General features: G+C 52.9%; 1 protein-coding gene across 5 annotated transcripts in view; it reads right to left on the bottom strand.

The window, feature by feature from the left end:
* OLFM2 (olfactomedin 2) overlaps window positions 1–16,273 on the bottom strand; it is an 85,313-nt gene that overhangs the window by 52,307 nt on the left and 16,733 nt on the right. For 3 of the 5 annotated variants that reach the window (XM_015122787.3, XM_015122786.3, XM_077976365.1), the window contains exon 1: window positions 11,935–12,284. In XM_015122787.3, the coding sequence (XP_014978273.1) occupies window positions 11,935–12,069 (135 nt within the window). In that variant the 5' untranslated portion in view covers window positions 12,070–12,284. 5 annotated transcript variants of the gene reach the window in all.

Genomic DNA, 16,273 nt, shown 5'->3' on the forward strand with positions numbered 1-16,273 from the left:
TCCCAAAGTGGTGGGATTACAGGTGAGAGCCCCGGAGTTCAAGACCAGGTGTGAGGATCACCCAGCCTTTTTTGGTTTCTTTTTAGAGACAAGATCTCACTATGTCACCCAGGCTGGAGTGCTGGTGCGATCATAGCTCACTGGAGCCTCGACTTCCCGAGTAGCTGGGATTACAGGCATGTACCACCATACCTGGCTAATTTTTTATACTTTTTGTTGTAGAGACAGGGTCTCCCTATGTTGCCCAGCCTCATCTTGAACTCCTGAGCTCAAGTGATCCTCCTGCCTTGGCCTCCCAAGTAGCGGAGACGACAGGCGGGTACCACCACACCCAGCTAATTTTTGTACTTTTTGTACAGACAGCCTCGATTTCCCGAGTAGCTGGGATTACAGGCGTGCACCACCATGCTTGGCTAATTTTTACATATTTTGTTGTAGAGACAGGATCTCACGATGTTGCCCAGACTGGTCTTGAACTCCTGGGCTCAAGCGATCCTCCCACTTCAGCCTCTCAAAGTGCTGAGATAACAGGTATAAGCCACTGCACCTGGCCGTTGCTTTTATCCTTCATAATTCTGCAGCCATGGACAGAAGTGCACATACCCATACTCACAAATAGCTCTGTAACATGTGCCAGTGTGTGAGCCCATCACACTGGTGAACACCTCCCTATGAACACCCATGGCCCTCTGTGTGTTCTCCTGAACAGCCAGGTACACACATGTATGCCCACCAGGAGCCAAAAACATGTTATTCACTAACATATTATCCACACAGAAGGCACACACTTGCGTCCATTCAAGGAACAACTGTGCCCTTCCGTGATTAATTCTCCACACCCATTTGTGTCCAGCTGCCTCTATCCACGAACATTCCTACACTCCTTTCAGGAGGAACTGGCATCTGTATATATCTTTCAGCTGCCATCTTAGGTCTCCCAACGAACTCATTAGCATTGCGGTGAGACCTGAAATATTCCTGCAGAACTTCTGCTATACCAATAAGCCTGATGTCCTGCTGAGGTCACATGGCACTTACAAGGGCTAATGGAGCCAGCCTTGGCCAGCAGAGTTAGGAAACCCTGGACTCCTGGAAGAGCCAGAGAATGTCTGGCTATTTACTCCCAAGAATAAACAAATTTCCTTTCCTTCTCACTGCACCAAGTGCCCCAGCCAGCATCTATCTGCAGAACCAAAGTCATATTTCAAGATACATTTTTGGCCCCAATACTATCCTGGCATCACACTAACGGCTACATCTACTTGTTATTCTACTGAAGGTTGCATTACTCTGATGGGCACTACACTGGGAGCTGCATCACCAGACTTGTCATTATATTGAAGGCCACATCACTATCATGGGCACTACACTGAGGGCTGCATCACCAGACTTGTCATTATACTGAAGGCCACATCACTATCATGGGCACTACACTGAGGGCTGCATCACCAGACTTGTCATTATACTGAAGGCCACATCACTATCATGGGCACTACACTGAGGGCTGCATCACCAGACTTGTCATTATACTGAAGGCTGCATTACCTGGTTGGGCATTACACTGAGGGTTGGATCATCAGACCTGTCTGAACCATCCTGTTAGTCTTGCCCTTAGGTCTCCAATCCCAGGCTGAGTATTTGTGTGTGTGTGCGTGTGTGTGTGTGTTTTGAGACAGAGTCTCACTCTGTCACCTAGGCTGGAGCTCGGTGGCAGGATCTCGGTGCTCAATGCAACCTCCGCCTCCCAGGTTCAAGTGATTCTCCTGCCTCAGCCTTCCATGTAGCTGGGATTATAGGCATGTACCACCATACCCAGATAATTTTTGTATTTTTAGTAGAGATGGGGTTTCACCACGTTGGCCAGGCTGGTCTCAAACCCCTGACCTCAGGTGATCCACCCACATCTACCTCCCAAAGTGTTGGGATAACAGGCATAAGCCCAGCCCAGTCTGAGTATTCTGAGTATTAAACTGAGGGCTTCATAACTAGAAAGGTAAACTTAAGAGGCAACACTTTCCCTCAGCACTGGTAGCTCCTCTGTGTGGGGTGTGAAGGGGCAAGCAGAAGTGGGGTTGAGAAGTGATTCAGAGGTGCCTGGTAGGACTAGAGAGATGAGGAAAATTGGGGATCCTGAAGCCACACACTGGGGGTGGGATGCCAGAATACAGAAAAGCACCTATTACATCAAGAGTTGGAATTCTGGCCAGGCGTGGTGGCTCACACCTGTAATCCCAACACTTTGGGAGGCCAAGGTGAGAGGATCACTTGAGGACAGGAGTTTGAGACAAGCCTAGGCCACATAGTGAGCTCCGTCTCTACATAAAATGCAAAAATTAGCCAGGTGTGGTGGTACACACCATAGTCCCAGCTATTTGGGAGGCTCAGGCAGGAGGATCGCTTGAGCACAGGATGTCGAGGCTACAGTGAGCTATGATCATGCCAATGCACTCCAGTCTAGGTGACAGAGTGAGACCCTGTCTTGGGAGAAAAAAAATATGTTAGGGCTGGGCACAGTAGCTCATGCCTGTAATCCCAGCACTTTGGGAGGCTGAGGTGGGTAGATAGCCTGAGTTCAGGAGTTCAAGACCAGCCTGGCCAATATGTTGAAACCCCGTCTCTACTAAAAATACCAAAAAAAAAGGCCGGGCACAGTGGCTCATGCTTGTAATCCCAGCACTTTGGGAGGTCGAGGCAGGCAGATCACGAGGTCAGGAGATTGAGACCATCCTGGCTAACACGGTAAAACTCCATCTCTACGAAAAATACAAAAAATTAGCTGGGCGTGACGGCGGGCGCCTGTAGTCCCAGCTACTCGGGAGACTGAGGCAGGAGAATGGCGGGAACCCGGGAGGCGGAGCTTGCAGTGAGCTGAGATCGCGCCACTGCACTCCAGCCTGGGCGACAGAGCGAGACTCCGTCTCAAAAAAAAAAAAAAAAAAAAAATTATCCAGGCATGGTGGCAGATGCCTGTAGTCCCGGCTACTCAGGAGGCTGAGGCAGGAGACTCACTTGAACCCGGGAGGCAGAGGTTGCACCACTGCACTCCAGCATGGGCGACAGAGTGAGATTCCGTCTCAAAAAAAAAAAAAAAGTTGGAATTCAACCTTCCTAAGCCACTAGTGCTGAAGGGGCTGGAAAGATTGAGATTGGTTCATCTTGGAGGCTGTGGATCCTTGTCCTGTCTCTGCTGTTCCTACCAGGAGCCTCTGCCGAAAACCTACCTTGCCATGCCCTTGAGAAGAGATGCTTTACCTACAGGTACAGGCCTTGGCAGCCTGGCACAGGAGCTATACCCTGAGCAGTCTCAACATGTGCCACATCCTCAGATGTGCACCACATGCCCCATCGCACCTCAACACAGTCAGGCATGCCTTTGTCACGCTCAGACATTCTGCACGCAAGACACGCTCTCATCCACTCCAACGCGTCCCTTGGGTTCAGACACAACTGATGGCCATCAGATTGCCCTTACACGAAGGGGTGTGCTTGCCATGAAGACACGCTCAAACATGCTATGACATGCTCTGATACGCAGGGGGCACGCACACACCCAAGCATGCTTTCGCAGGGGCCAGGCAGGTCTGCAGCCTCTGCCAGAGTCTACGCGCCCGTGGCCACCTTGCCCTTCCGGATGGATTGATGGGGCGGCGGGGAGAAGGCTGTTATAAATTAAACATTGAGACGCTGTCTGAGCACCAGGCTCTGCCATCCACTCATTGGCTGGTTCCCTCCCAGGAGGCTGCAGGTACGCAAGGTGGGGGAGAGGGCAGGGGAAGTGGCTCGCTTAATTAATTAGTCCTAATTGAGATATCTTTGCAAATATCCCTTTATTGAAGGACACCATTCCATCCGTTTCCTGGGAATTTGTCGCCTCTATTTGTCTCTGGCCCCTGAGTATCGCAGAAATGACAAGACAAGAAAGAGCACTCCCAAGAGCTGCTCGAACCTTAGCTGTGTTTCTGATCATGACAGCAGCACTGAGGGACAGGCGGGAAGGCTCAGAGATTCACAGAGATCCAGGCGGAGGGGCAGAGAGGTTAGGCAAGGGGAGATGCGAAAACTCAAATACAAACCGAACTGCAGAGCCAGAGATACGGACTCTGAAATACAGGAAGACAGAGACGCAGGCAGAGAAAACTTTGCAACTGGGAGGACCAGAGTGGGGACAGATGGACGCGCGGCTGGGCAGACAAACCTCCCCTCTGCCTTTTCCCGCCTGGCTTGGCCTCCCCCACCTCCTGGGCAATCCGCTCTCTGCAGCAGCAGCGGTAACAATCAGGCCTGATTCCTTTTGGCCCTAGCTACCCTCCCCTTCCCTCTCCCTCCCCCAGTCACTCCTGCAATCATCTCCCTTGTTCAAAATGAGCTTCTGCAGCTGCAGCCCAGACAGCTGTTCCATCTTGGAGCCAGTACTGGGCCTGGTGGCTGGGTCCTAGAGGGACGCCCTCCCGAGCGGCAGCAGGGGAGGGGAAATGGTGCTGGGGGGCAGAGGGGGCAAGGGGTCACCTGGAGCTTGGGAGCCCACCTCCATCTCCAGTCAACGCTTGGCCCCATCACCAGCGTACCCAGGGGGTCCAGACACTCCCAACGCCTCTCTTTGGGACCCTCAAGAGAGGTGGCCTGGGGCTGGGTGTGGTGGCTCACGCCTGTAATCCCAGCACTTTGGGTAGCTGAGGCGGGTGGATCACTTAAGGTCAGGAGTTTGAGACCAGCCTGGCCAACATGCTGAAACCTCATCTCTACTAAAAATACAAAAATTAGCTGGGTGTGGTAGCACACTCCTGTAGTGCCAGCTACTCAGGAGGCCGAGGCATGAGAATCGCTTGAACCCAGGAGGTGATTGAGGGAGGTTGCAGTGGGCCAACATGGTGCCACTGCACTCCAGCCTGGATGAGGCGAGATTCCATCTCAAAATAAATGAATAAACAAACAAACAAATAAATAAGAGAGGTGGTCTGGGTCATCCTGCCCTCTGTCACCAAATCCTCCCTAACATCCAACACAGGTCCTAGCCCTAGAAGCCTCTCTCGCTCAAGAATTCTAGTCTGTTTCCCAGGGTCCTCGTCAGGGTCCTATGGTGAGATGGAGACAGAATCCCAGAGATAGAGACAGACGGACACAGAGGGACATGGAGAGACAGACATGAATGAGATAAAGAGACAGATATAGGCCGGGCATGGTGGCTTACGCCTGTAATCCCAACACTTTGGGAAGCCGAGGTGGGTGATCACTTGAGGTCAGGAGTTCGAGATGAGCCTGGCCAACATGGCAAAACGCCGTCTCTACTTGGTGGTGCACGTGTCTGTAATCCCAGCTACTTGGGAGGCTGAGGCAGGAGAATCACTTGAACCCAGGAGGCGGAGGTTGTAGTGAGCAAAGATTGTGCCACTGCACTCCAGTTTGGGTCACAGAGTGACAATCCATCTCAAAAAAATAAAATAAAATTTAAAAATTTGAAAAATCTAAAGTCCCTGAAAAACCCCCCTCCCCACAACATGATATGGCTCCCATCACCTCCCTTCCCTCACCTCCTCTCCCTCTTCCCCTCACTCACTATGCTCCAGACATGGGCCTCCTCCCTGTTCCCCCAACACGCCAGGCAAGGTCTTGCCTCATGCTCTTTGCAGGGGCTGTTCCCTCTACTTATAACTCTCTGCCTCCTGAAATCCTCCCTCTTCCCCCCTTTACATCCTTCCGATCTCGCATATATGTTACCTCCTCAGAGAGGCCACTCAATCTAAAATAATTCCTCCCTTATTCTTCTCTTATTTTTTGTTGTTGTTGAGACGGTTTCACTCTGTCACCCAGGCTGGAGTGCAGTGGTGTGGTCATAGCTCACTGTAGCCTCCAACTCCTGGGCTCAAGCAATCCTCATGCTTCAGCCCCCTGAGTAGCTGGGACGACAAGTGTGCACCACCATGCCCAGCTAATTCTTTTTATTTTTCTTTTATTTCTTTTTTTTTTCTTTTCCTAGATGGAGTTTTGCTCTTGTCGCCCAAGCTGGAGTGCAATGGTGTGATCTCGGCTCACTGCAACCTCTGCCTCCTGTCCTGCCTCAGCCTCCTAAGTAGCTGGGGTTACAGGCGCCCGCCATCACACCTGGGTAATTTTTTTTTTTTTTGAGACGGAGTCTCGCTCTGTCGCCCAGGCTGGAGTGCAGTGGCGCGATCTCGGCTCACTGCAAGCTCCGCCTCCCGGGTTCACGCCATTCTCCTGCCTCAGCCTCCCGAGTAGCTGGGACTACAGGCGCCCACAACCGCGCCCGGCTAATTTTTTGTATTTTTAGTAGAGACGGGGTTTCACCGTGGTCTCGATCTCCTGACCTTGTGATCCGCCCGCCTCGGCCTCCCAAAGTGCTGGGATTACAGGCGTGAGCCACCGCGCCCGGCCAATTTTTTTTTTTTTTTGGAGACAGAGTCTTACTCTGTTGCCCAGGCTGGAGTGCAGTGGCGCAATCTCGGCTCACTGCAAGCTCCGCCTCCCGGGTTCACGCCATTCTCCTGCCTCAGCCTCCTGAGTAGCTGGGACTGCAGGCACCTGCCACCATGCCCAGCTAATTATTGTATTTTTCGTAAAGATGGGGTTTCACCGTGTTAGTCAGGATGGTCTCGATCTCCTGACCTCATGATCTGCCCGCCTCGGCCTCCCAAAGCACTGAGATTACAGGCATAAACCACCGGGTTTCACCATGTTGGCCAGGCTGGTCTTGAACTCCTGACTTCAGGTGATCCACCCACCTTGGCCTCCCAAAGTGCTGGGATTACAGGTGTGAACCACCGTGCCTGGCTAAAAATGTATTTTCTTTCTGTGTAGAGATGGGGTCTTGCTATGTTATCCAGGCTGATCTCGAACTCCTGCCCTCAAGCAATCTTCCCACCTTGACCTCCCAAAGGGCTGAGATTACACATATGAGCCACTGTGGTCAGCCTATTTTAATTTTTTGTAGAGACAGGATCTTGCTGTGTTGCCCAGGATGGTACTGAACTCTTAGCCTCAAGCAATCTTCCCACCCCTGCCTTCCAAAGCTTGAGAATTACAGGCATGAGCCACAGTGCCACTCTAAGAGCCTTTTGCTGAGAGCTGCTCAGCCCCTCCTTATTCTTCCCATAAAGCAAAGGGTCCCCCTCAAACAGCATACCCCTTCTCCATCTCCCCTTCTTTCTCTCCAGCCCCCCAGGAGGAGGGGATGGTTAAGGGTATAACATACAAGATTCAGGTATTTCACTTCAGGCCTTGAAATGATGGCCGCAGCTGGCAATACAACTGACAGCTCTTAGTCTGGTCCTGGATTTATGATCCCCAGGTGAGGAGCCATTCTGCCGAAGGCTCCCATCCCACAGGGATGGTTTATGGCTGGGAGTTGGCCAAAGGTAGTAGCGGCAGCTTCCTCCCCACGTCTTCCCAGAGATGGTCTGTAACCACAGGAATGCTAAGCTGCTTCTGCAATTCAGGAGGAGGAAGCCAGAGAGAAGCAGGACCCCTGATGCTCTAGGCTCACCGCCACCATACCTCTGAGTTCCTTTTTAAAGCCAAACACCAGCATCCAACCTTCCGCCTCCTGACTTTGGGAATCCATACTGCTTCGTTTCCTGAACCCCTCAGCCTCCCCAACGCTGGGACGCTACACCTTCCAACATCTCCTCCTAACTGAGCACCTACTATGTGCCTGGTCACTTTCCATTTGTTATCCCCAGTCCTGAGGAAGGTGAAATGATTTAGACACTTGAGAAATATTTATTCCAGGCTCGGCTAGAAGGGTAAACAAAACAACCCCTCCTTACTAAACACCTACTATGCGCCCATTATTTATCTGTTTTTGTTTGAAGGAGGAATCCACAAATCCTTATGAAGGTGTGGTTGTGGATTCAGTCATCTGACAAATACTTATTGTAGTCCTACTACGCGTCATACCTTAGGGTTCACTAGTGAGCAAAACACAGATGTCTTCAAGGATCTTACAGTCTCATGAAGACTCTAAATTCCCCCTGACTAATAAGGAAATCAAATCCCAACTTCTCAGGAGGTTAAGACGGAGGAATGACTTGGGCCTAGGAGTTCCAGGTGTCAGTGAGCTATGATGGCACCACTGCACTCCAGCCTGGGTGACAGAGTGAGACTCTTTCTCTAAAAATAATAATATTAATAATAATAACAATAAGGAAATTGTGGCTTAGAGAAATTAAATAATTTTCCCCCAAAGTCACACAGCTAGTAAATTACAGGGCCAGAATTCAAACCCAGATATGTCTGACTCGAAAGTCTTATCACTAACTGAGCATCTGCTATCTTAGGCACTGATCTGGGGGTTTTCAAACGTAAAAGTTCTTGACATAGAAGAGGCACTTGATAGTCTTGCGGAATAGGCTGGGTGCTGGTGGCTCATGCCTGTAATCCCAGCATTTTGGGAGGCCGAGGCGGGAGGATCCCTTGAGCCCAGGAGTTCAAGACCAGCTTGGGCAACATGGTGAGACACTCCATCTCCTAAAAAAAAAAGTTTTGTGGAATAAATACAATGGATGGAAGGATAGATGAATGGATGGAGAGGCAGATGGATGGTAGAAGGATGGATGCATAGAGGATAGAAAAAGAGATAGTTGGATGATGGATAATGGATGGATGGAGGGATTAGTGAATGCAAGTATACAGAGATGGATGGATAGAAGAATGGATCCATGAAAGGACAGAGAGACAAATGACAAATCATGGATAGATGAAAAGAGATGGGTGGAAGGATAAAGAGATGGATGTGTGAAAGGATGGAGGTACAGATGGATGGACAGATGGAATAATGGGTGGGTGTATGAGTGAATGGATGGATAGAAAAATGGATGGGTAGATGAAATAATGGATGGATAGATGGATGGACTGATGGTATAATAGGTGGATGGATGAATGAATGGAGAGATGGATAGCAAGACAGATGGAAGGATGGACGTAAAAATAGATGGATAGGCTATCTATTTTTGGCTAACACTGTGAAACCCTGTCTCTACTAAAAATACAAAAAATTAGCCGGGCGTGGTGGCGGGCACCTGTAGTCCCAGCTACTCGGGAGGCTGAGGCAGGAGAATGGCGTGAACCTGGGAGGTGGAGCTTGCAGTGAGCCGAGATTGCACCACTGCACTCCAGCCTGGGCAACAGAGCGAGACTCCGTCTCAAAAAAAAAAAAAAAAAGGCCGGACACGGTGGCTCACGCCTGTAATCCCAGCACTTTGGGAGGCCGAGGCGGGTGGATCACGAGGTCAGGAGATCGAGACCATCCTGGCTAACACGGTGAAACCCCATCTCTGCTAAAAATACAAAAAATTAGCCAGGTGAGGTGGCGGGCGCCTGTAGTCCCAGCTACTCGGGAGGCCGAGACAGGAGAATGGCGTGAACCCGGGAGGCAGAGCTTGCAGTGAGCCGAGATCGCACCATTGCACTCCAGCCTGGGCAATGAGCAAGACTCCATCTCAAAAAAAAAAAAAAAAGATGGATAGATGGATGGAAGCAGGGATGGATGGATGTACGAAGAGATATATGGAAGGGTGTAAGGTTGGCAATTTGAATAGCAGATCTCTGTTACAACAATTCTGTGAGGTAAGACATCATTCCGATTTTATAGATGAGAAAACAATAGCTTGGAGTGACAAAGGCAGTGGCCAGAGTCATAGAGCAAGTTGGGGACAAAATCTAGATTCCAACATAGGTCTATCAGACTCCCAAGATGGACACCCTCATGTCACAGTGCCCTCCCAGCCCTCACCCTGAGTACCTTAACATCTCACTTCTCAGATCCCTTTTGACAAAGTATAATGAGACTGAGGGATGGGGTGGTGCCAGGGATGGGAGGGCCATTGGCTTTCAGCAGGCGAATTCATGGAAGCATTGGATGAAGGTGCTGTTAGCTACGAATGGGCCAGAGTGGAGATCAGGTCTGTTTGGGCACACACACACACACACACTTACAGAAAACACACAGCACACAGGGCATCCTACCCATATGCGTACAAGGCAGGCACACACGCACACTTTCATAAATACACACTTGCACTTATATGCACACATTTATAAAGACATAACTGTCCACACATATGCACACAAAGATACTTGCACACATGTCTGCACAGATACGTATGCATACACAAAATCATAACTCATAGACATGCTCTTGCATACTTATGTATGCATTCTGCAGACACACCATATACACACATTTACACACACCTGCACAGAACACATGCACACAGACTCACATGCTTTCGATGGTGGTGGAGGGAAATTTGGCTTCTGATTTCAATGAGATACCATCTCTCTCCCTTCTCAGACGGCAACGGCAAGAAGCCTGTCATACTCATGTATAACAAACTCATATGCACACACGCAATCTTGTAACACACGCAAACCCATAGTCGGGGACAGGCAATTGCAGATATGTCCACATCCAAGCACAGTCACTCAGGGACACACCCACACTCATTCTGGGATGCACCCTCACACACAGGAAGACACACCCAGACCCCATGTCAGCAGTATACATAAACTTTCTCCACTCCCATTCCCCCCATATACACACGGAAACACACACATATAGACACACCAGGACATACCCAAGTAATAAGCACTTGATGTGACAGACACACAGAAACACACCGTCTCACACATTGGCTGCCAAGTCTAATCTAGCCTGAAAGCTCTTACCTGTGTCAAGCCCAATACTACCCCCACCAGGGGCTGGATAAAGCCTTCTCAGGTGTCCCCACCACCACCACACACACACTTGCCTTCCACCCTAGGGAGCAAATCTTCTTTGCCCCCAGCAAGGAGAAAGAAGCTGCATGATGACCATTTGGGGCTAAGCAAGGGAGGGTTGGTGAAGAGCTGGGGCTAAAGAAAGGGAGCCCCAGGCATCGCAGCCTGGGTTTGGGGGACGATTTAGGAGAAGCCCCCAAACAGATGGAACAGGTGTGGGGCCACCAGAGGTAGAGGAATAGGAGGGGAGGGGCACATCTGGAGGAGGCCCAGGGAAGTTTGCAATGAAGGAAGCCCCTCCCCTCTCTCCCCAGGACACCACTATGAACCCCACTGAGTTCTCTCCTTCCCCGATCCAGGGAAGCTCTGTAGCGATCCAGGGAAGCTCTGTAGCAGGGAAGCTGGAGGATAAAGCCACAAAGGGGGATGGGATGGGAAGGCGCAATCCCGGAGTTCCTGGAGGCAGTGTCAGCTCCGGCCCCAGTCTGCGCCTTTTCTACCTCCCAGGGAGGGTGAGTTATGGGGATAAATATTCAGCACATGGCGAGGCAAGAATGGAGGAAGGGGTGCAGGGGAGAGAAAAAGAGACAAAAAGAGACACAAACTCTCAGACAGCGCCACAGAGCCAGAGACAGAGACAGGGAGAGACAGAAATATTAATAGAAAGAGACCCAGAGACGCAAAGCAGGGGAAATAGACCCAGACAGAACTACTCAGAGACGCCAAGACGGAACCAGGCAGAGACCTTGAAGGTGGAGACACTCGGAAACCCCTGGATCCTCCCCTCTTTCAGAGACAGTGTTTTTCTAAACCCCCGAGTCTCACCGTCCTCCCGCTGCACCCCACTCAGCCCGGACTCCGCTCAATTCCGCAGCCCTTGTCGCCTCCGCCCTGGGGCTGGAGCGAGCCCGGTACACTGTTGGCGCTCAGACATTGCTCACTAATAATAATAATCAATAATAACAACAAGAACCATGCCAAATGGCGCGGAGATGGCTGCGGGTCCCCGGGGCTCCTTCTGCCTCCACGTCCGACCCTGGAACCCCGAGAGGGCGTCCCCTACCCAGGCGCGCCGGGCAGGGTCGTGGGGAGCATGGGGGTAGGGGGGTACAGGTGGGGGCCCCCGGGGGCTGCGGCGGCGGTAGTGGCGGTGGCGCGGGCACCACGCCCCCCGGGAGCGCCCCCCGCGCGGCAGCCACTCACGATTTTCTCGGAGGCGCCCGCACGGGACACGGTGCCGTTGAGCCCCACGAGCGAGGGCAGCGTCTGCGACATCCAGTTGGTGACCATGGCCATGGTGCTCAGCACAGCCCCGATCTTGAGCAGCGGCACCGACATCGCGCCCCCGCCTCATGCCCCGCGGCCGCCCGCCGCGCTTCCCTTCTCTGGCCCACCGCGGGGCGCTCTGTCCCTCGACACCCAGGCGCCCCGGGGGGCGTGGGGGAGGGGGCACGAGCGCAAGCTGCGGGTGGGGGGGTTCCGGGCTGGGGTGAGGGGGGGCTCGGGGACGCGGGCTGCGGCTCGGCGCGCCTGGCGGGCTCCTCTTATAAAGCGCCGGCTCGGCCCCCCGCCCCCTCCAGCGCCTCCGCGCCGGGCACTTCCAGCCGCCGTGACGTCACGGCTCCGGCCCGGAGCCCGGCGGGGGGCGGGGGGCGCCCAGACTGCCCTCACCTCCCCATCCAACAGCCTCGCCCGCCCCCCGCCGGGGACCGCTCCATGGGGCGGGGGATCTCCCCCTGGTGGCATTCCCCAAGCGCCCCACCCCCACCGCGGTGTCATTCCCCAGCCCCGCCCCCCAGCGGTATTCCCCCCCACGCCGCTCCCCCTAGGCGGTGTTCCCGGACCGCCTCCCGCGCGCAGCCCCTCTCCGAGCCCCAGCCGCGGGACCCCGCGCGTAAAGGCGCACTCGGCCCACCCCGGCCACCCGAAGAGGGCAGGGGGCCGGAGTCGCAAGTCCCCACCCACTTACTGTTGAGACACCCACCCTGGCTCCCTAAAACCTTGGAGAGCGGGCATTGGGGGGCGTGGGGGGCGACACGCTCGTGCGCTCCCATGAATCGGGTCACCAAGAATCTCCTTTAGCTGCGGGAAGGGGCTTCCTTCCCGGGCACTGAGACCACTCTAGGGATCCCTCGGTCATTTCGTGCCCCAAGGGTGGCGTGATCCAGGGCCAGCAGACGCAATTGCTTGGGTGCAGGTGCGGTGCTGGGGTCACTTCGGCCACGGGAGGAGTTCCTACGACAACCAAGGGCAGCATCCTACCCAGGGACCGCGGAGACCCAGTACGCAGCTTTTAGGAGGCGAGTCTCGGGCAGGTGTAGACTCGCAACTTTAACTTGGGGTGGGGGCGGGGCACTCACGCTTCGGACCTTTCTCGCGGCCCCGGGGACCTGCTCCCGGCCCGCCCCCTCGGGGGAGCTGGAAGCGCAGTGCCCTCGCCGCCCACCCGTCCGCCCACGCACCAGCCGGCGGCGGCGGCCGCGGGGCCGCGAAGAGGAGCGCCGGGCTGGTTTTAATTTCCTCTGTTTTGCCTGCACTCACGCCCCCTCCTGGCGTCCCCGCGTCACCTCGCGCCGCCGCCGCCGTCGCCCTCAGCCCGCGGCCGCCGCCGTCTGGAGGCGGCGATGACTCAGGCCTTTCCAGGCGACGGCCTGGGGCTGAGGGCTCGGGCTGGGGAGAAGCGCTAAGGATGAGGGGGGAGTGGGGCTGGGGGTATTGAACAGTCTTTTTTTCTGAGCTGGACAACACCGAGATGGAAGTGTGACCTGCGGGGATGACTGTTTCTCTCTGCCTCAGTTTCCCCATTTGCCAAGTGGGTGGTGGAGACCTAACACGTGTAAAGGGCTTGGTCATCCTGAGAATCAGGTAATTTACTGAGCATCTACTATGTCCCAAGTACTGTGAACAACAGACAAAAATGTCTGCCTGTATGAAATTGAATATTCTTTTCTCTCTCTCTCTCTTTTTTTTTTTTGGTAGAGATGGGCATCTCTCTATGTTGCCCGGGCTGGTCTCGAAACCCTGGCCTCAATTGATCCTCCTACCCTGGCCTCCCAAAGTGTTGGGATTCCAGGAGTGAGCCTCCAGGTTGGATGTGAAGATGAATATTCTATGGGGTGAGACAGTCAAGAAATAGGGGAAAAAGTAAAGTACGTAAGATATTAAGAGGAAGGGGAAGTAAACTTTAAACAGGGTGATTGGAGAAAGGGACGTTTAAGCAGAGACCTGAAGAAAGTGAGGAAAGGGGGGCTGGCCCGGTGGCTCACATCTGTAATCCCAGCACTTTGGGAGGCCAAGGCGGGCGGATCACGAGGTCAGAAGATAGAGACCATCCTGGCTAATGCAGTGAAACCCTGTCTTTACTAAAAATACAAAAAATTAGCCGGGCGTGGTGGCGGGCACCTGTAGTCCCAGCTACTCAGGAGGCTGAGGCAGGAGAATGGTGTGAACCCAGGAGGCAGAGGTTGCAGTGAGCTGAGATCGTGCCACTGCACTCCAGCCTGGGCGACAGAGCGAGACTCCATCTCAAAAAAAAAAAAGAAAAAAGAAAGTGAGGAAGGGAACCATTTGGATATCTGGGGGAAGAGAGTTCCAGGCAACAGGAACAGCAAGTGCAAAGGCCCTGGGGCAGGAGTGTTCCAGGACCAGGAAGGAGGCCAGCATAGTTGGAGTGAGCCAGGGGGAGAATAAGGGATGATGATGTTTGTAAAATACTTTACAAGTGTCTGGGACATGGTAAGTTTTTCAAATAGTAGCTACCATTGTTGTTATTATTTGAGGCCGGGCACAGTGGCTCATGCCTGTAATCCCAGAACTTTGGGAGGCCGAGGCGGATGGATCACTTGAGGCCAGGAGTTCGAGACCAGCCTGGTCAACATGGTAAAACTCTGTCTCTACTAAAAACACAAAAATTAGCCGGCTATGGTGGTGCACGCCTGTAACCCAGCTACTTGGGAGGTTGAGGCGGGAGAATTGCTTGAACCCGGGAGGCGGAGGTTGCAGTGAGCGGAGATCGAGCCACTGCACTCCAGCCTTCCAGCCTGGGCGACAGACAGAGTGAGACCCTGTCTAAAAAAAAAGAAAAAAGAGTTCTTACCAGCTTGTTCTAAAGCTTTCATTGATGAGTGCTAAACACTTTGCAGATGCATTGTTAACAGTTGCTGCAACATCCATGAACAGTACAGCGACACTCCTATTTCCAGGTAAGGAAACTGAGCTCAGAAAGGAGAGGGACCCAGATCAGGGGAACCCAGCATGGAAGTGGGGGCCCAGGTTTTGAAACCAGGTCTGTCTGATTTCAGATCCTAAGACCAACTGGGCTCCAGGCCTCCTGGCTTAGACAATTTGGAACCCAACCCAACTTTCTCACTCTCTGGCCATGGGTGCTGTGGGAAACTGCCTTAGTTCAGCGCATCCAAGCTTCTTCAAGGAGTGGTCTGTGCTCAAGTTTGCACTTCTTGCATTTAATTCCTCGCCTCCCACCTCCCCAGCATTTCCAAAACTCCTCTTACCGAAGGTGCCAATTTGCCAGGTCCGTACCCTCATGCCAGTCCTCCTTAGGTCATTCTCACAGTCAGTCAGTCTCCATGCACCATCACCTTCTTGAAACTCCTTTTTCCCTTGACTTCAGAGACACGGTATCACTTCCTAGTTCTGCGCCCACCTCTCTGGCTGTGCCGTCGCTGTCTCCTGCTACTCCCAAAAACTCTGTATCTTTCAGGGCTTTGTCTGGGTTCCCTGCCACTCTCATTCTGCCTGGACCATCACACCCACTCTCAAAGTTTTGGCTGCATCTGGGACACTGCTACCTCAGGACCTTTGAACTTCCTGTTCCCTCTACACAAAACACTGTTACCAACGATGCCCCACATGACTTGTTCCTTTACTTAATTAATGTATTTTTTAGAGGCAGGGTCTTGCTCTGTCACCCAGGCTGGAGTGCAGTGGTTCGATCATAGCTCACTGCAGCCTCTAACTCCTAGGCTTAAGCTATCCTCCGGCCTCAGCCTCCCAAGTAGCTGGGACTATGGATGCGAGCCACCATTCCCAGTCCTTTATTTAATTTATATCTCTGCTCTGTCATTGTGTGGGTCAGAGCCATGCCCTGCCCTTCCCCCAAGAAAACTACATTTCCCAGATTCCATTGCATACTGGCTTCCTGTTCGGTTTATCCAATGGGAGGCACTGGAGGGAGATGGGAGCTTGGAGAGGAAGGGAGAAGCCAACGTGTTTCTCTCCTGTGTCCGCTTGGGGTGAACGGTGTTTTCCAGCAGTGGCTACGCCTCCTCCATAGTCCCAGTTCCTACCCAAGGGTCCCTTCCTCATCACATCCCCTCTGTGCCATGTCCCTCCAGTAGTGTTCTGCTGTAGCTTATTCCGGATTTCCTCATCATCCCATGTGGCTTCTCAACTCTTTCTTCTCCCACTTAACCGATTCTCTGTATTAAATTCCCCCTCTCTGAAACACACAGAGTGGTTTGTTTCCCTAACAAGACCCTCAGTGATATGGTGATCTTCTCCAAAGGACCTTCCCTGGCCACCT

This window comes from Macaca mulatta, chromosome 19, assembly GCF_049350105.2.
Source record: "Macaca mulatta isolate MMU2019108-1 chromosome 19, T2T-MMU8v2.0, whole genome shotgun sequence".
In the NCBI taxonomy this organism is placed as follows: domain Eukaryota; kingdom Metazoa; phylum Chordata; class Mammalia; order Primates; family Cercopithecidae; genus Macaca; species Macaca mulatta.